Genomic DNA, 21282 nt, shown 5'->3' with positions numbered 1-21282 from the left:
CAAACTCTGTAAATTTCTTCTTTTTCCCCAGATTTGGGTATTTGAGGCTTTATGTTCTTTCTATGTAGGGGTACCACGTTGGTGTGCTGTTGATAGCAGAATCTCTTGCTAGCAGACTCTCTCTTGCTGGAACCAACCTACTACTCTGACTTAAGCAAACCAATAAGGGAAAACCCTATCCTAATCTAATAACCCCAAAATTGCCTAAAATACTTTCTTTTTTTTTTTCAAATAATTTTTATTAACAGATGCAACACAGAAGATACAGAAATCCAACGGTACAAGGACACAAGGTCCAAAACAGAGGGAATATAAATCGAACTGTAAACGAGCAGACAATCACAGAAAAGAAAATTGGGCCGGACGAGCTCTGTACCCTCCAGTCGCCATCCGCAAATTTTTTTTTTTATTTAGGTAGAGAACAGAAGCAACCCCCCCAATCATACCACAGATGCACAAACTCCAGACACGCCATACGATCCACAACAAACGCTCCACAGACACCCCCGCCCACACACACCAACACACACCTTTCATAGTAAGCTACACCAAAGCCCCTAACTAAGAAGAAAGAGAAGAACGAGAAAAGAAAGAGAAGAAGAGAGGAGAAGTAGAAGGAACTGCGGCCTCAAGAGGGGGTATCCAGCTGTGCCACCGATTCCCCAGGACAGAGCAACAAGGCCGCTTTCCAAAGCCCCACATAGCAGCGAAGGTCAATCCCCCCCCCCCTTGGGAGAGCGATGAATTTCAAATTGGGCCACCTGAGCAAGCCGATGTAGCCAATGAGTAAAGGAAGCCGCCTGATCAGATACCCAATATTGCAAGAGGAGTTTTTTCACCAAGAGGAAGTATATATAGGAATTTCCGCTGAGGAAACGAAAACCCAGCCTCCTCCATCATTCTCTGGTCGCCCAATAAGAGCATGCCATAGTCACGCGGAATAGGATGGTGCACAATTTGCTCCAAAAAAGGGAGAACCTTCAACCACAAATCAGTGGATGGGCATTCCAAAAAATGATGAACCAAGGTCCCAGCCGAGTGGCTACACCTAGTACAGCCAGCCCCTTCCCAGAGGCCCATGAGAGCCCCGTGTTGCCTAGAGATATACGCCCTGTGCAATATCTTAAACTGCATTTCCTGGAGATCGGAGTTGCCTCCCAGAAGTCTAAGATGACCAAACAGTGCAAGGAACGCGCTCCGATCACCCAGAAAGCCCAGCTCCCTCCGCCACGCAGAGGCCGCTCCATCAAGGGCATCCCCAGACATGCTCGCCCGCAGCATATGACCCCACGTAGAGAGTTTGTTCTGGGCCGATGGAACCAGAAAGAAGAGTGCATCCAGAGGACCACAGAGCCAAGCATCCCCCCATTTCCGAATTAGCGTAGTATAATAGTGGCGGATCTGAAGATACACCCAGAAATGGGTCGTAGGCAGATCCCATCTCCGCTGAATCTGGGCAAAGGAAGGAAATGCATCCCCACCACCCCCATCCCAAACATCCCTCAAGGTCCTACACCCCCGCTGCTCCCACACCTGTAGTCGAGAAGGGCCCATCCCAGGGACAAAAGCAAGGTTGCCACACAAAGGCAAGAGCGCCGACGCAGCAGGCGTTTTCTGTTGGTGGCGCCTCCACCACCGCCATGCCATCCTAAGCGGCTGGAGAAGGCTCAAGGTCGAGGGAACCGCTGAAGGCGACATATGGAGAAGGGCCAAAAAGGAATGCGGCGCACACCATGAAGAAAGCCACCCCCCAGGGGCATATTTGTAATGTCCAGTCCAGCCCTCATGAATATATCGAAACAGAGCCGCGACGTTGTAATGTCTAACATCCGGAAGATTCAAGCCCCCCTGAGATCGATCCAGCATCAATTTAGTATAGCTAATGCGCGCCCTTTTGCGTCTCCAAATGAAAGTAGAAATAGTGGAGCGAAAAGCCCGCACATCCCGGGCGGCAAGCCACACAGGGAGAGTCTGTAAAGGATACAAGATCTTTGGCAGGAGAACCATTTTGGTGAGAGCCACTCTACCCCACAAGCCCAACGGTAACTCCCTCCAACGATCACATTGAGCCGCGATTTGCTCAAGAGGGCAACGAACATTACGCTGATACAGAAGGGACAAGTCAGGGGTCAGGTACACGCCAAGATATCGCAACGGCCCATCAACAGGTGGTATAGAAAGAGCGGAGTGCCAAGGCTCCTTGAGAGTAGAATCCAAAGGCAGCAGCTCAGACTTGGCACAATTAACCCGCAGCCCTGAAAAATTGCCAAAAGTTCGAACCACCCCGAGCGCTCTCTCCAGATTGTCTATAGGATTATCAAGGTAGAGGAGGATGTCATCTGCGAAAAGATTTATCCTACTCTCCCTATCTCCTATCCGAATTCCCCGAATGGAGGGATCGGTGCGCAGCTTTACCGCCAAGGGTTCAAGGGCTAGCACGAAGAGAAGGGGGGAAAGGGGACATCCTTGCCGGGTACCCCTACCCAAAGGAAAAGGAGCAGTAAGCCCCCCGTTCACCAGCAGGCGCGCCTGCGGGCGAAGGTACAAACTACGAATCCATTCAGGGAAGCGGCCAACCAGGCCATATTGCTGCAGAACCCAGAATAAGAATTGCCAGGAAATGCTGTCAAAAGCCTTTTCCATGTCTAACCCCACGATAGCCGATTTACTCCCCGTCCCCCGTCTCGAATGCAAGGCCATTAATGCCCGAAACAGATTCATAGAAGCATACCGGCCCGGAATAAAACCCACCTGATCTTCATGAATCAATAGAGGGAGGACGGTATTCAGACGGCGGGCCAGTATCGCAGCCAACAGCTTAACGTCCTGATTGAGCAGAGAGATCGGGCGGTATGACCCCACTTGGGCAGGATCCTTCCGGGTTTAGGGAGCAAGACCACATGGGCCATATTTTGCAGTCCCAGGCCCTGTCCCGAATGCAACTCATTAAAAGCAGCCCCCAACGCCGAAGGGACCAAATCGGCCACAATCTTATAGTATTCGGGCCCATACCCATCAGGGCCCGGCGCTTTCGTGAGCTTCAAAGCTTTGATACCCAGCTGAATCTCCGCCTTCGTGACCGGAGCATTCAGAAGTTCAAGCTGGGCACCATTCACCCGAGGCAAAACCAAGTCCCGGAAGAACTCCGTGCGATCAGGTTCGGAGGATTCGTGACGGGAATAAAGAGTCTCATAGAAGTGCACAAACTGGGACTGAATGTCGTCTGCCCCGGTATAAAGCCGACCCCCACCATCTTTAATAGACATGATGACCTGTTGTTTGCGAGGAGGACGCACTAGATTGGCCAAAAGCCGCCCGGCCTTCCCCCCCCCATCTATGCAAGCGATAGCGTTGGAAGTAGATATCCCTATTGGCCCGTTGCGTCAAAAGGACCTCCAACTGTGAATGGACATCCCCCAGCCGACGCTTATCCTCCACAGAAAGCGTAGCGACATGTCGCCGTCGCAGAGCCTGCAACTCCCCAGAAAGCCGTAAAAGGTCAGCATCCTGTCGCCTCCGTGCCCTAGATACGTAAGCAATAATGTATCCCCGGAGTACAACCTTAGATGCTTCCCAAAATATCACCGGGTCAACATCAGGGGATATGTTATGATGACAATACTCCTGCCAATGTTCCCGGAGGTACCTATGAAACTCCAGATCCCTATACAGATGGCTCGGGAACCGCCACCCCCGTCGCAGAGTATCATTCGTAAGCCGGACTGACAATATTAGCGGGGAATGATCCGATAATGGAACCTCCTCAATAGAAACATGCTCTACCTGCGGGAGCAGCGAGGGCGATGCCAGAAAATAATCCAAACGGGCATAAACATCATGAGGGTGAGAGTAAAAAGTATAGGTATGCTCAGTAGGATGCAAAGACCGCCACAGATCCAACAAATGCAACTGGTCCATCAAAAAATTGACCCCCTTGGCCCCGTGGTCCCCCGGACACACCCTCGCCGGTCTACAGTCCATGGAGGGATCAGCCGAGATGTTAAAATCACCTCCCACAAGGAGTTGATAGTCAGAATACTGAGCTACCTTGGCCAGGATCCCAGAAAAGAATCGGTGACTATAAACATTAGGGGCATAAAGATTACAAAACATCCATTTCTGACCCCACAATTCCCCCAAAACTATCACATATCGCCCCTCCCTATCCTGTAGAGTTTTATGGATATGTAAGGGCAATTGTTTATAGAATAAAATCGCAACCCCCCGCTGTCTAGAGTTAAAGGAAGAAGAACATACCTCCCCCACCCATTCCCGGCGCAACTTGGCATGCTCAACACCCGACAAGTGAGTCTCCTGCAGGTAGGCAATATCTATGTGATTTTTCCGGAACCAATTCAACAATTTCTTTCTCTTTACAGGAGAGTGGATACCATCCACATTATAGGTGGAAATGCGGAGGTTAACCAGTATCAAAAATAGACCTAAAGAACAAAATAGGAAATACTAAAAACAACGTTGAGAGGAGAGGGTCCTCCCAGCTAAGACCCTTCCCTCGCTGCAAGCAGGGCCCTGGCAAGAGAACAGCAGCCCCCACGTACCTCCGGCCCCGCCCAGAAGCCGCGGGCCCCCAGAAAAGAGAGAAAGGTGCCAGTCCTACACACACACCCCCAACCCACCCCAAACAACACAGCCAGTCAAACTTCCAAGCACCCCTCAAACAACTACCATACACCCCAACAAACACACACCCCCTCCCCCCTCCCCAATCCCAGAGAGTGCACCCCCAGGACTCTCCCCAAACCCCCCACAAACCCGAAAAAACCAGAACAAGAAAACAAAATCCCATAAGGGAAGTCAGAGAAGATGAAGAAGAGAGAAGAGGAAGGGGTCACTAAAGCTGGGCAACCCACGATCCAATACTTGCTAGAGGAGACAGGATCCAGAACAATATACCATGGTCTCACAGAGCAGAAAAGAAAAAAGGGGGGGGGAGAATAAGCATAGAAAATAGGGAAGACCAGTAGAAAATCCCCCACCCCCCTTTCTAAGGGGTGTCTCACAAAAGCCAAGATTCCAGCTCTCGAAAGGAACTGTCCCATGACAGAGACAGGGAAACCAGGCCCCCAGCAGGGTGGCTACGCACACCAGCCACCCCCGCCACGAGAAAGGCAGAGGCCAGCAGCGGCCTCCCCCGCAGAACCACCAGGAGTCCTTTCGCAAACCCCAGAAAAAGTCCAGAGCATAGATGCAAAGGGCATACCAGAACCAGACAGCTGCAGTCCATACAAACAGTCAGTCCCAGAAGAGGACCCCCAAGAACAACAGGGGAATCTCTCCGATTCTGAGTGGTCCACCCTTGCCGATCTCAGCTGCCCGGGACTCCTCCGCCCTCTCCAGAAGGACCAGCGGCATTGATGGTATCCAAGAAGCGCTGCGCCTCCCCCTTGGTCAGCAGAGTATGCACCTTGCCCTCTCTCCAGATCCGCAGGCTGGCAGGGTAAACCAGAGCAAAGCGTACCCCCTTGCGATGCAAGGAGGTACAGATGGGTGCCATTTCCCGCCGCCGAGAAGAAACTCCAGCAGAATAGTCATTAAAGAGGAGTAATCGCTGTCCCTCATACTGCAGACCACCAGCCAAACGATAAGCCTTCAAGATTTGTTCCTTCTCCCTCCAGTTGACATACTGGGCAATAGCCGCTCTAGGCTTCGGATTAGCCCCTGTAGTAGTTCCCAGCCGGTGCGCCCTTTCACACACAAAGGCCGTGGCCGAGGTCTCCAGGCCAAGATGTGCTGGCAGCCATGTGTGATAGAATTGGTAAAGCGCATCAGTGTTCTGCAGCTCCGGGAGCCCCACAACCCTCAGATTATTTCGCCGTTGACGGTTCTCTGTATCCTCAAGTTTTTCTGTGAGGGCTGCCACCTGGGATTGCAGGCTATCTACCCGCTGCTGTGCCTGAAGGGCCTCATCCTCTCTGGCAGAAACACGGTGTTCCACCTCTGTGAGCCGCTGGGCCTGGGCCTCAAATTTTTCGTGGATACCGTCCACCGCCGATTGTAATTTATTTAGGCGGTCCTCCAGGGCGGTAGTTACCAGGCGGGAGATCTCTTGGGCCCAGTCACCCAACTCCGGCGGCGGAGAGACGGGAGCCGACGCCATTTTTGGGTCCAGCGTGCTGAGTCTGCTCTTCGAAGGTTTGGCTGCTTTAAAGGGCATACCGGGGTTCCACCAGCACAGAAAAACACCGCCGATCCACTGGGCTCCAAGTGATCTGTGACTGCGGCTCAGGGGATACCCCGCGCGATTGCCGAGTATCGGTGTATGGCAGGTAAATAGGGAATCGGATCGCGGAGCCCAGCAGCGCACGTCCGTTCACTTCGTGTGCATCACGTGACCCCCCTAAAATACTTTCTAAGCTAAAAAACCCCCACAGATAATTGATATTCTCTATACTTTTTCCCTCCCCAGAATTTCCTATATCTCAAAAATACAAATAAAACCCAATTCTCAAAAAACTTTACAGGAGATATTACCAATTTAAAATTTCCAAAACAGTTTATCAACTTTTCTTCACCAATATTCCCTCACAACATTACACAGAAATCTCACAGACTATTTCTAACACCCAATAGTCTCACAGATAAAACAATTCCTCACATCCGCCAGAAAGAAATGTTTCAACCTTGGATAAATACCAGAATCTATGAATTAAACCTCAACTTCAACCAAAACCTACAATTCCTATTCAGAATTCAATAAAATCAACTATAATTACCTTCACAAGAGCCACACAAGCCAAAACACCTCCTCACAGAACCAAGTCACCCTCCCAACTGTCAAATCTAACAGTTAGTATGTTCATACAGCTGATGCTGATCTCTGCACTAGGACAGCAAACCTGTGCAGGAAATCAGCAACATAAAACCTCAAAACTGCACCAATATAAACAATACAAACCAAACCTCTCAAAATAAGAAAAAAAAACCCCCACAGTTCTTACATTCCAGATCCTCTCTGCTTCAAAAATCCTTCAAAATCTTCTTTAAACCCTGTTTTTTCACTCAGGTAACTACTTTTAGCTATTTAAAAAGAAAAAAAGAAATGTAGAATGGAAAGGCAGTCTGCCAGTGAGTTGGGAAAGTAGATTTTGTACCTATTATTTCATCAAGAAAATGTTTCTTTTTACATCTGATGGAGTGAAATATTAGTCATGCAAAATTTTCTAATGCAACAAAGCCTGTTTTTCATATTTTTACCTCTAGAGGGGGCTGCATACTCTGCTTCTGTTCTCTTTTTGCCTTTCCTCAGCCTACTGGAATGCCACCGGGGCCTTCATGATCCTCTCAGCCCTGGGCTGCTTCGTTGGCATCATCACAGGCATTTTGTCCTTTTCCCACTTCTCTACTTTTGAGAAGTTCAACAAGCTCTTGGCTGCAAGCATCATGTTCTTCATCTCCAGTGAGTAACTGCACCGTCAACCATCTACTATGGTCCACAATTAGAGTTCAGGAAGGAAAAGGGAAGAGATTTAGAACGATGCTTTTCAGTAGTAGCTGAATCCTTTACTCCGTCCTTTCTTCAATGCATTAACTTGCCTCCTCCCTGTTTCTTATTTATTTATTCAATTTTCTATACCGTTCTTCCAAGGGAGCTCAGAACGGTTTACATGAATTTATTCTTCCTGTTTAGAGAATATTTATTCTTCCTGTTTAGAGAATAAGGGCACATGGAGGATACAGAGCAGCCCAGGCAACATCAGAGTTGCCAAGTATGCCAGTTCATTGAAGGAGAGATTTGGCCATTATGGCCAATGCATTGTGGTATTTTAAGCTCCTGAGTCTGCCATTTGAACTCAAAACTCTTAGAGGTCCTTTTATCAAGCTGCGGTAGGGGTTTAACACACGTAATACCGCATGTTAAACCGCCTGCCGCACTAGCCGCTAACACCTGCATTGAGCAGGCGTTAGTTTTTTAGCTGGCCGTGGGGGTTAGCGCATGATGAAATGTCCGCATGATGAAATGTAGCGCGGCTTGATAAAAGGACCCCTTAATGTAAGAGTTTTCTTTCCTATTATACTTGGCATTCTATTTCTATTTTAATTGTAAACCATATCAAGATGGGATTGTAAAAATCCCAGGACTAGCTAAAATCACACTCATTTGAAAGCTTTATGTTGGGATGCTACTAGATCCTGTTATTCAAGGATTATAACAATATATAAATTATCATTCCCTTCTTTTAGAGGATTTAAATATGCTGGGAAGCTTAGTAAATCTTTGCCATTTAAATTGGTCAGTTACAACAATTCCGGAAAGATTTAAAAACTTGGGGCTCCTTTTACTAAGATGCACTGGCGTTTTTAGCACGCGCTGAAGATTAACGCACGCAAAACCCCGTGCTAAATGAAAAATACTAACGCAAGCTCTGTGGAGACGTTAGCGTCTAGTGTGCGCGCTAAAACCGCTAGCGCACCTTAGTAAAAGGAGCCCTTGGTTGTTTACGCAATATCTTAAAAGTCTATCTGCCGAAGTGCTATAATAACAGTATATTTTATTCTTTTAGTTTTTCATATCATACCTTCAATTTTAATTATCAGTGCTTTTTCTGGAAATGATACACCAATAGCACTCTCTCTTTCAGGCCTACTATTATGTCTTTCTAATTTTAATCAATTGTGAGCCGAGTTGAGCTCCTTCGGGAGATGACCCAGTATATAAACTGAAGATTAGATTAGATAAGCTTCCACACTTTCACACTCTCTGAGTCCTATTTCCCATTCATTAGAGCTTCAGTACCAGTGTTCTTGATCTTGATCACTGCTTTCATGAGAGGCCAGCCTTAGAGAAGTGGTTCAGCTAGTAGAAAGAAATCTGAGCACACGTTCCTGCCCACTGCTTCCCTTTGCCCGGTGACTCGTTAAAAGAGCACTCCTCCCCTCATTTCTCCCTTTGTCCCAGATCATGTTCCCTCTCTCCCTTACTTGCCTTCAGCAGCACTCCTTGCAGAGATGCGCAGGCAGTGATTCACATGCTGCACGAGGCTGACCCACAAGCCTTCCCTCTGACATCAACTCTGAGATTGGAGAGAAGGTTTCTGGGTTAGCTACATGCAGCATGTGAACTACTGCCTGCGCGTCCCTGCAACAAGAGCTGCAGAAGGAAGTAACTGGGAACCCTCTCTCCCTGCTGACCCGGAAGGCTTTCCTCTGACGTCAGCTCTGACTTCAGAGGCAAGCCCTCTGGGTCATCTTTGGTGGAGGAGGGCGGGAGGGAATGAGGAATCCCGGCAGCGGCTTGACAGGAAGGCAGGAAAGAGGAATCACCAGCGGTGGCTAAGGGTACACGTACTGCGTGTGGAGAAACACTAACCTAGAGCACCAGTCTCAGGGTCCTAGTTGATCCAGAAGACCTGCAGCAGTATATGAGATGTGAGGAAGGAGCCAAACCATTCAGGAGGTGGCTGCTTGGGTTCTATGCAATCAATGCATGTGTGGTTCCATCTTCTTGTAGAGGGTTTTATAGATAAAATGGGGATATAACTGGGCCAGGTAGCAATAGGTATTTCATGGAACTTGTAGCAATTGGTATCAGCTTTGTGAGGGGAAGGGGTAAAACGCGGACCTCACGGACCTGATGGACCTCGCGGATCTAAACCCGGTTGGCCTTAAAAATCTGAGGTCCTTGTCGGTCTGTGTCCCTGCCGCTTGTAGTTTCTGTCGCTGGCAGACCTTGATTGAGATTTGAGCGCTGACGGATCCGTCTCAGCATAGGGAGGGAAAAGTGTTAGGATCCGTCAGCGCTAAAAATCTCTTCGAGGTCTGTCAGAGCCAGAGACTAGTGCTGGAGCGGCAGAGCGGGGACATAGGTTTTGGACGTGCGTTATGGAAAAGAAGTCTCCAAAGTCCAGCACTAGTCTCTGGCTCTGACAGACCTCGAAGAGATTTTTAGCGCTGACGGATCCTAACACTTTTCCCTCCCTATGCTGAGATGGATCCGTCAGCGCTCAAATCTCATCAAGGTCTGTCAGCGACAGAAACTACAAGCGGCAGGGACACGGACCTCAGATTTTTAAGGCCGTACGGGTTTAGATCCGCGAGGTCCGTCAGGTCCGCGTTTTACCCCTTCCCCTTTGTGAGTGTTGTGGGTGTTTTAGCAGTCCCAATATTCTTTTCTGCACATCTGTGGTCCATAGATGCCAAGATCTATGTTAAGGCTTTGAGACAATTCTGTTTTTTTTAACTTATATTTCTAAGCAGAGTGGTATTTGTAGTGTCTGATTCTGCAAATTGAAATCAATGCTGCAAGTCCCATAATGCACCAGGATGAAGTGATCAAATTCCACGACTATCCAAAAATGTCCAGCCTGGAGCTGAGTAACTTGGTATCTCTGCTGATTCATGAGCTGAAAGTTGCAGGGCAAAACAGGAATAGGGTTGCCAGGTGTATCCAGATGTACCTGACAGGGTTCATCCAATCCTGGGTTTACCTCATTCCATGTAGTTCTGATTTTTCCCCATTGTGCTCTCTGAGTAAAGCAAGACTACAAGTCCCTGCATACAATGGGGATGAAACGCTGATTATCCAAACTCCAATTATCCAGATTGCTTGGGGGGGGGGCGGAATCTCAGTTTATATTTTAGTTTCCCCGAAGTACTATTCCAAAGTATTATTCTTTTGTTTTTGATTTTAAAATACCTTCAGCTCACCCTCCTCCCCTCTCCCCCCCCAACATAAAAAGGCAGCATTCTCCCTCCCTTCCTGAACAGGCACCACTATGAGTAACCTCGCAAGACTGCCCCTTGAAGTCTCAGCAGCTATTTTCGTCGCTGACGGGCATGGGCAGGAGCGAGTAGGATCGCTTCTGCCCCCACGCTGCTGCTAGACAACCAGGGAAACAAGGTAGGCCTGGGGTCTTTCCTGTCGGTCCAGGAGGGGGCTGGTGGTGCCTGTTAGGGAGGGAGGGTAATGCTGCCTTTTCTTGTTTGGGGAAGGGGTGCGCTGAAGGTATTTTTTTTAATTAAAAATAAAAGACAAAAAATTACCATCCAATTATCTGGATTTTTGATTATCTGGACTACCTTCTGCGGAGGACAGTCCAGATAATTGGCATTGCACTGTACTGTATCAATTCTATCAGGAAAATCTGGATCCAGTTGTCAACCTTAGCAAGAAGCAGGAGCTTGTGTCTGGGTTAGAGAATGGCACAGGGGAAAAATTTGTCCCTGTCCCCGTGAGCTCGGTCCCTGTCCATGCCCCATCCCTGTGAGCTATGTCCCTGTCTGTGCCCCATCCCCGCAAGCTCAGTCTCTGTCCCTGCCCTATCCCCACAAGCTTGTCCCCGTCCCTGCAAATCGTGTGATCCCATCTGCACAAGCCTTGAATAGTTATGATTTTATATTGAACTTATTTTATTAAAGTATAAAAAGAAACAATATTCTGTACAATTGTCATTTTATAAACACAAATAATGCAGAATCCCTGTCTCCCTTCCCCTCCCCTTCACAAATATCCCCTCCACTGTCGAGAAAACTGAATAAGCCAAATTACCACAGAATGCTACACAGAAAAATCATACTAACAGAATACCGTAGTCACACGTGACAGGAATAGTGTTAGAGGAGTGCAACTAGGGCAACTGCCCCCTGGTCAGAGAGAGCCCTGAGCCAGCTGGAAGCTACAGAAGCACAGCCTGGGCTTTGCAGTCCCCAGATATGTCTAACACCAGCTCTAGCAGGATATACTGTATATTTCAAATCTGATATATTCTAATCACAAAAAAGAAAATAATTTTTTTTTTTTTTTCTAAATTTCGTTGTCTCATCATTTTATTCTTTAAATCATATTGGTCTCAGGCGCTGGTTTCTGTTTTCTTTTGTCTTCTCTTAACTCACTTGCCAGGGTCTCCCTTCTCAATGTCTCCTATATGTCCGTTTCTATTATTTCCCTGTGTTCATCTCCCTGCCTTCATCATGTTACCATTCTATAATCCCCTCCTCTTGTGTACAGTATCACTCATCTATATCTCTATCCCCCCCCACAATATCAGCATCTTCCTTCTGCATTCTTATTCTCCCCCATGTCTAACCATCTTCTCTCTGTGTCCATATACCGTCCCATGCAGCATTCCTCTTTTTGTCCCTGTTCCTATGCTCCCATCCATGCCCATCTCCCTCCCCTCTTATTGTATATCTCCCTGTGCCCAGCTTCTTCCCCTTCTTACTCCCATACACCAATGTGTCTCTCACACTCTCTCTTTCCTCCCTCCCTCCGCTATATTCAATATTTCACTCACTCTTCATCCCACTGGTTCAACTTTTCTTTCCCTTCCCTTCCCTTCTCTCTTCCTCCCTGCAGGTCCTACACCTCTCTTCCCCTTCCCATGGGCCCAACACCTCTATCTCCTCCCTTCAGCACCCAGGTGTGGGTCTGGCACTTCTCCATTCCCTCACGCTCCACTCCACCCACCACATGGGCCCAGCATCTCTTTCCCTTTCCCCCAGACCAGATCCAGCAACAATCTCCCTTCTCTTCAGCTCCAGTCAGTCCAGCAGCCTAACTAAACCCCCTCCCTCCTTCGTGGGTGCAACAGCAGCCCTCCCCCCTCACGACACCAGCAGCCCCCCTCCCTATCGCAGGTCCAACAGCCCCCTTCCCTCGCTACCAATAGTGGGTCAAAACTGGCAACAAATAACTCTGCGACTCGCCTGGGTCAGCACCTTTGCGCCTCCCAGGCGGGCTGACCAGCCCCTCGGAAGAACTGCTCCAGGGACTTCTTCTGACTGAGTCCCTCTTTCCGATGTAACTTCCAGTTCGCTGGAAGTTACATCAGAAGGAGGGATTTGGCCGGAAGAAGGTCCCGGAGCAGACCTGTGTGCAATGTTGCCTGCCTCTTTATCCACGAAGCTTCTGAGAGGTTGGTAGGCCTGCTCCAGGGACTTCTTCTGGTTGAGTCCCTCTTTCCGATGTAACTTCCAGTTCGCTGGAAGTTACATCAGAAGGAGGGACTTGGCTGGAAGAAGGTCCCGGAGCAGACCTGTGTGCAATGTTGCCTGTCTCTTCATCCACGAAGCTTCTAAGAGGTTGGTAGGCCTGCCCCGGGAAACACAAAGGGGCCGACCCAGGTGAGTTGCAGGTTTGGGTTTTTTTTGCTGGTTTTGACCTGCGATCGGGAGCGAGTGAAGAAGGGTGTCAGGGAGGGGGGGGCTGTTGGATCTGTGATAGGGAGGTAGGTAGGGGGACTGCTGGACTTGTGAGGGGGCTGCTGGCCCCATGATCACGAGGAGGGCTGCTGTCCTGGAGAGGTGGAAATGGAGGTGACTTGCGGCAGATCTTTCACTGTGGGGACAAGGCCATTTACCGCTCCACAGGGCAGTGAAAAGCCTTGTTCCCATACCCGCGGTGAACGGCTGATTTTTTCCCCCCCATTCCTGCGGGTTAGCCGCAGCTAGTTGTGGGAAACAGTCCCCATGTCATTCTCTAGTCTGGGCTAATGCTCCTATTCCTCCTTGCAGCCTAATGACTGCCTGAGGAATATCTGGCTAATGGGCTGCAGTGGGAGTAGAGAGAAGTAGCAGCAGTGTGAGACAGAGAGGTTACTTGCCCTTGGTCTGCCATGGGGGAAGGGCGTGGGGAGACTCAGATAGAAATCATGGGGAAGGGAGAAAGTAAGAGAGTGCAAGGGAAGGATTGAATTTATTAACATGATATACCATAATCTACATTAGTATCAACACAGTTTATAATATCTCATTGTTAGCACAATATATACATATTTATATACTGATATCTTACATACTGTAACATTCAATACACACCTGTGGTAGCCCAATCTAACTCTTAATATCTCTGTCCTGCACAAGTCAATTAACTGTAATATTTTTGAAACAATAAAGTCTTAATAACTTTTAAAAAAGGCAGGATGGAAGACCTAGTAGGGATCTGAGACAGCTCCTGGCAGAAAAACTAATAGAGAGACTGGGGGTGAGGGAAGACTAGCTGTAAAGGAGGCACTGGTTGAAAACTATAATATTACTGTAAGAGTGTGAGAGGAAACCAAAAGAAGGAAATTGGGCCAGAATGGGAGGAGAGCACCCGAGAGGCAGGGAGTGAAGAGACTGGTAAAGAGACATGGACTTCGAGAGGACGAGTAGAACTGAGAGAAGGGGATTGAAGCTGTGAGAGAAGGCGCATGGGCTGAGATAAGAGAACTGAGTAAGGGTTGGCTAGCACAAATTTAAGAAGGAAAGAGAGAAGCGAAGAGAAGAGAAGTGATGAGAGGAAAACAGAGAGAAGGGTATCTGAGAGGGAAGATAATTGTGAAAAAAAGAGAAAGGTAGAGGGAAGAAACATAAAGGAGTGAGAAAAGAGAAAGTAGTAGGAGAGTGATACAAGGACAAGGTGAGGGGGCAGTTTGATAGAGAAAGAACAATAAAAATGAAACCAAGTGTGATAATATACAGTATCTATCCATTACATATCACTGTTATTCAGTGCCAGATATAGACTTGGTGAGGCCCTAAACAATATAAAACTTGGATGCCCCTTGTTAATAAGTTACACCATATCGTATGCCCTAGAAACAATATGTAAGTGGAATTTAAAAAATAATTTTAGTGTACATTGAGATATATAAATAGTTATAGATACATACTTATATATAATGCTAACAAAATTAGCAATCTGGATCACTTTTATTAATATAAATAACAACAAACTTGTTTGCAAAATCAGAAAACTGATAAGCCTGAAAATAGAAAATTTATGTTTAAAATATTACCTAAATTCATTACATATGGAGCCATTTTAAAAGTACAGTACAGATGAAAGTAACCTCTCAAAACATTTAAAGAGGTTTGATAAAAAGCCACATAAAATTTACAGAGCACCCCAAAAATTCTGAACTTTTATGAAGCCCCTGCAGATTGTGAGGCCTAAAGCTGTAGCTTATTTAGCTTATAGGTAAATCTGACACTGCTTTCATTGCAAGAGATAGATTTTAAAATTTAGCTACAAGATGCCAGGCTCATGGCAACAGCTATTGCTGTGTTTCTCTACCACCAGTTGGCAGTACAGTATACAGATCAACGAGTATCAAACAACATAGTTCAATCACTAAGGGCCCCTTTTACAAAGCCACTGTAGCAATTCCCATGCGGCAAATGTGACACAACCCATTCAGTTCCTATGGGCTACGTCACATTTGCTGTGCCGGGACTTTCTACTGTGGCTATATAAAAGGATCCTTAGGTGTCACAATGGAAATTACAACAAAGAAAATAAAATATACACTTGAATCAATAACAGCAAGCCCAGGAGGAATGATTGTGTGGCTGCACTGGGGAGAAAGGGATACATAGAATTATGTGAGGCTGGTAGGAAGAGTCGCTGTGAGTGACATTATCTAGAAATACTTAGGGCTCATTTTACTAAGGTGTGCTAGCGTTTTTAGCGTGCGCTAAACGAAAAATACTAGCGTAAGCTCTATGAAGGCATTAGCGTGCATGGCATTGTAGTGCATGCTAAGTGCGCTCTAAAACTGCTAGCGCACCTTAGTAAAAGGAGCCCTTAATCTCTGTTGAGAGGCTGAAAGGTGTCACTATTTTTCAGGATCCGGTAGTATTACCCTCCCTTTTCTCTTTCATAGTCCAACTATGGGTCACAACTTTCCTGATTTCTGTCCTTCTCTTTCTCCCTCTCCTAGCTTTCTTCGTGCTCCTGGCAATGGCCATCTACACTGGTGTCACCGTTAACTTCCTTGGGAAGCGGTTTGGGGATTGGCGTTTCTCCTGGTCTTACATCCTGGGCTGGGTGGCTCTCTGGATGACCTTATTTGCAGGTACAGGTGAATAGCCTTCTGAAAAGACTCAACTGGTGTCATTCCATCTGGGATGTTTAGAGTTACTTCTGACTTTATAACTCTCTGCTCCAAGCATTCTGAGAACCATCCAAATTCGGGAGTGGAGAAACATTCATTTTTAAACAGGACATCCAAATAATTTTTTTGGGTTGGTTTGTGTTTTTTTAATGAAAATCACCTACTTCGACGTCTTGGCCACCAAAATGTCTAGACCACCAGGACATCTAAAGTTAGTCACCATTTTTGACCACAAAAAGATCCAAATTAAAAACATCCATATCAGCACTATTTAGACTTGGGAGGAGTCAGCATTATAATGGACTGGCCACATAGACATACCAACAGAGCAGTGGGGCACCTTAGAAGACACTGCTGTGAACTTCACATAAAGGGTGCCAGATGTACACATCACCATAGCCCCCTTCTAATTTATGGTGAGCCCTCCAAAACTCCCCCAAATCCTACTATACCCACCTGTCTACCACCCTAATAGACCTTATAGCTGCAGGTGGCACCTATAAGGCATAGAGTAGGGATTTTGTGGACTCATATTTTCCACCATAAATGCAGTGGTTAGAGTAGCTTATGGGGCTGGCTCCCTCTCTCTATGGTTCACTAGCCCACCTACTAGGCTACTTAAGACACCTGTGTAATGCTTTACTAGGATTTCCCATACCAGGTGCTACTGTTCTACAGACAGGTATGTACTGTTTTATTTAGAAATTTGGGGGATGGGAGAGGGGACAGTGATCACTGGCGGACTGGGGGAGAGGGTCATTACGGTACTCAATCCCTCCAGTGGTTATCTGGTCAGTGTTGTCCCTTTATGGCACTTAGACACTTCTAAAACAGGTCTAAGCAAAAACATATATGTTCTGCCTAGGATGTCTTGCAAAAGGTTTGATTATCACTGCAAAATGTCCAAGTCTAATCTGCCCCAAAGCCAGTCTAAACCATGCCCATAATATGCCCCTTTTAGACTTAGAAGTTCTGGAGGACAAACGACCCACAAGACATCCAAATTTCTAGTTTCAAAAATCGGCACTTGGGGGATTTTTTGTGTTTTGATTATGCTTCTAATAGTCTCACATTAAGTAGCTAAGACTACAGATCCACAAATGGAAGATTTAAAAGCAGTACTGACTCAGTATCTCTACTGGATTGGGGTTTGACTGAGAGGGAGTTTTACTCCTCCTTGAATAGATTCTAAAGGTATCAGAGAAGAAAGGGACTGCAGGTGGGGAAGAGGCATAGGTAGAAGTTGTATGTGGAAGACATGAGGCAGACTGAATGTCATGGGCATGAGAGATGTGTTGCATATGAGGTAAGGAATTGTATACATGGGTGAAGAGGTAACATAGCCTGTGGAGGGGAAAAGAGATAATAGGGTTGTTGTATGTTGAGGTATTTCAAAATGGGAGGAGTCATTGGATTCAGAGTTGGAACCCCAGTGTATAAGCTCAGAGGAGAGAAGATCCCCAAGAACCGGCCAACATGGCCAATGCAGCCTTCCATTACATAAAGCAGGAGTAGGGAACTCCGGTCCTCGAGAGCCTTATTCCAGTCGGGTTTTCGGGATTTCCCCAATGAATATGCATTGAAAGCAGTGCATACAAATAGATCTCATGCATATTCATTGGAAATCCTGAAAACCCAACTGGAATATGGCTCTCGAGGACCGGAGTTCCCTACCCCTGACATAAAGGAAACTAAGCCTTTCAGTAAGGCAGGTGATGACAGTTCTGTTGCAGAAATGAAAAGGAGATTGCACTAGTAGTTGGTGGAGAAATTGCTTTTCTAAACTTACTATACTGTAATAAGGAACAAGGTTCCAAAAAATTATAGCTGGAGAAGAAAAACTTGGTTAAGCAGTTACCCGGTGCTGATTACAGCAAGAGCAGGATGTGTGCAAGGAATCCTTCAAACCCACAAGGTCCTTTTAAAACTAACCTAACCAGGACACTGGATGCTCATTCTCTAGCCACATAGTTAATGTACTGCACTTACAGTTATCTAGGTTGAACTGAATATTGGCAATAAAATTACACTGATCAATATTCCGATCCCATGATTGTCGCTTCATTTAAATGTTGGCTGCAGTGTTTGAAGTTATAGTTGAGTCTCCACATATACCAGCGACCGCTGCATTTATCTAGATATCAGTGACGTTCAATATTGTTATACAGATAGTTTACTGAATAACTCAGAACTTCCATTTTGCTTTCTGAAGTTATTCACTTAATATTCTAGATACTGAAGCTGAATAGTGCTGGGGTGGTATGACTGGGTAGATTGTTTCAGCTGGATGTAGTATGCTTGTTGTGTGGTCTGGGGTGTATGGGTTAGTGCTTGTCTGTCTGAGGGTTGGTGGGCTTTCTAAAGTAAAAATAATATGGCTGATGGCCTGGATTGGAGTTATACCTGTCATAGGTGATGTGGATTTGGTTTGGTATGGTGTTTCTCTCTCTGCTGGGTTCCGGTCTGCTCGCTGTTGGATTCTCTCCTCGGGGAGGCTTGTAACTGCTAGTTTTTCCATTGTTCCTCTTGTTCTTCCTGCATTGTCATTCTGATGATTGTGATTTCTTTTGTCTGGGCCATTTGCTATTCTCAATAAAAATATATTTAAAAAAAAAAAGAAGAAATACTAAATAGTAGTAGTAGCTGGTTAAGTGTAATATTCAGTATGACATAAAGATAGGACTGACTTTTATGTGGTCCTATTTATGTGGTTCCTCTGGCCGCTTCAGTGTTGAATATAAGCACTGAACTGGCCAAGTGATGACTCTGCCCCCCCCCCCACCCAGAATTCCCCAAAATAGCCAGTTTTCAGTATGTCGCTAACTGGTTATTTTCGGCAGCATTAACTGGTTAAGTTCTGCTGAAACTTCGCAGTTAGCCCCAAACAGATTACTGAACTGGCCAGGAGAAGTTTCAGGCTGGTTAAATCGCTTTGAATAGCGACCCACTGGTGTCTTATCAGAAATCATCCTTTCCTCCCAGTTGCTCTGTAAATCATTGCAGCTTGGTGGCTGTTAAACTCATGCCAAAGGGTGAAATCTTCTGCACACTGTTGTATGACACTTCTTTTCTGTGTTTTCCACTCAGGCATTTTCTACATGTACGCTTACAAAATGAATGAATGCCGGAGGGTGTCTGGACCACATTAAGAAGTGCGCTCCTTCCATGACATCCCAAATTCCCGTCAAGAGATGACCACTTTTCCTTATGTGGAAAAGAAAATGAGAAAAAGCTCCAGTGAAACAAACCACATGAGCCTAGAACCAATGAAGAAAACCTACGCCAATTTTTAAAGAATGAGGTGTGGGGTTGCTGCATGCCTGTTTTTGGAAACAGCTCTTTTAACTGGTTTTCGAAGATGGATGCTCACACTCTTCATGCAAGACTTGCAAGATCTTGCACTTTCTCCAGTTTCTCTGCATCCTCCTGAACGTTGGGCCTGAACTGCACCCAATCCCCTGTCAGTTGCCCGGTGACGGGACTAAATCGCGCGAGACAACGGCGCGCCGACAACTGAGCGCAAGGTTGACGGCACGCCGAAGAAAAGCACTATTTTAAAGGGCTCCGACGGGGTGTGTGGGGGGGGAACCCCCCCCCACTTTACTTAACAGACATTGCACTGGCGTTGTGAGGGGTTTGGGGGGTTGGTAACCCCCCACATTATACTTAAAACTGAACTTTTTCCCTAAAAAACAGGCAAAAAGTTCGGTTTCAAGTATAATGAGGGGGGTTACAACCTCCCAAACCCCACCCCCCACAACGCCAACGCGATGTCTGTTAAGTAAAATAGGGGGGTTCCCCACCAACACCCCCTGTCGGCACCCTTTAAAATAGTGCTTTTCTTTGGCGCGCCGTCAACCTTGCACTCAGTTGTCGGCGCGCTGTTGTCTCGCGCAATTTTGTCTATGAACCCAGTTGCCCTACCAAGGTGGAGTACAGTGCCTGATACGAGTTGTCTACATTCTACACAACACACCCAATATTATTTCCATAACATCTACAAAGTTCTTTATGTGAAAAGGGTTGGTCTTGCTAAAAGAGATATTATAAATCTGTTTCCATTCTCTGGGAAGCATGTGAAATGAGTTATTCTGGTTTTCTGGCAAGTCTGCTATTTGGCTGCTCTGTTCTGTTTGTCTCCTAATCCAGGCTTGACCCTAGTGTAGGCAGAGCTCCATCACAGCACTATTACAGTTTACAGTTTCAAGTTTTATTTAAAATTTTATATACACGCTTATCACATATTTCTAAGCGGTTATAATTCTAAAATTGGGGGGGGGGGGACAATAACATAAATGGACAAATTCAAACAGACGTACAATACTGAACTGGTACAAGATGGGAAAGGGGAAGAACTACAAATGTGATAATGCAGAAAGAAACATAGAAACATAGAAATAGACAGCAGATAAGGGCCACGGCCCATCTAGTCTGCCCACCCCAATGACCCTCCCCTACCTTTTTCTGTGAATAGATCCCACGTGTCTATCCCATTTGGCCTTAAAATCAGGCACGCTGCTGGCCTCAATAACCTGAAGTGGAAGACTATTCCAGCGATCAAACACCTAGAACAAGCCCTGTTGGACATGGGAGTGGCCTGCAAAGTGATGGACTGAACACCTAGACATGGCACCTAAATAGTGGTGTACCTTACAGAGCACTGCTGTGAACTTCACAAAAATGGTGCCATGTCTTCATCTTACTACAGGTCATGGTGAGCCCCCCAAACCACCTCCAGAATCCCCTAGACTCACTTATCTACCACCACAATAGCCATTATGGATGCAGGAGCCACTTATATTCCAGTAAAAAAGTGTTTTGGGGGTGTATATGGGAGTGCACATGTTTCAATATCAATGCAGTGATTACAGATGCTTATGGACATGGGTCCTCCTCTCCATGGGTTCTTAACCACCGCCAAGAGGGCTTAAGACACCTCTGTGCAGCATGACTAGGCTTTCCAATGCCAGGCTGCCAGGTGATGATGTTCTGGAGGCACAATTTTCAAGTTATGATTAATATTTTTTTTTGGGGGGGGGGTCGGTGATCACTGGGGTAGTGTGTGGGGGTCTGTATTATGTGTTTGCAGTGCTTATCTGGTCACTTTAGGTGGGTTTTTGTGACTTAGACCATGTTTTAAATGGTCAAAGTCACAACGTACAAGTTCCATTGATCCTGTGCTGTATAACTTTCGGTTATACATGCAGTATGACTAAATCTAAGCCTGCCCATGTCCTGCCCTAATCCTGCCCTCAACACTCCTCCTGACACGTCCTGTTTAGCTATGGTCATTCAGCGGCACTATGTAGGCCTAGGTCGTTTATAAATACGTCCAAAACCCAGTTTTATATTTCAGCACTTGGACGTTTTGGACTGATGATCATCCAAGTGCCGACTTAGGCCAGTTTTTGGACGTTTTTCTCTTTCGATTATGAGCTCTATACTGTAC

General features: G+C 46.5%; 1 protein-coding gene across 1 annotated transcript in view; it reads left to right on the top strand.

Annotated features, from left to right (window-relative positions):
• LOC117369383 (lens fiber membrane intrinsic protein-like) overlaps positions 1 to 19346 on the top strand; it is a 29408-nt gene extending 10062 nt beyond the window's left edge. Inside the window, exons 3-5 of the mRNA XM_033963867.1 lie at positions 7268 to 7417; positions 15660 to 15794; positions 18921 to 19346. Of these exons, the coding sequence (XP_033819758.1) occupies positions 7268 to 7417; positions 15660 to 15794; positions 18921 to 18982 (347 nt within the window). The 3' untranslated portion in view covers positions 18983 to 19346. The remainder of the gene's footprint in view (positions 1 to 7267; positions 7418 to 15659; positions 15795 to 18920) is intronic.
• Positions 19347 to 21282: the final 1936 nt, after the last annotated feature.

The sequence above is a fragment of the Geotrypetes seraphini genome, chromosome 11, assembly GCF_902459505.1.
Source record: "Geotrypetes seraphini chromosome 11, aGeoSer1.1, whole genome shotgun sequence".
NCBI lineage: Eukaryota > Metazoa > Chordata > Amphibia > Gymnophiona > Dermophiidae > Geotrypetes > Geotrypetes seraphini.
Note: the sequence above shows the minus strand (reverse complement) of the source record. Positions and strands in the feature narration are given on the sequence as shown.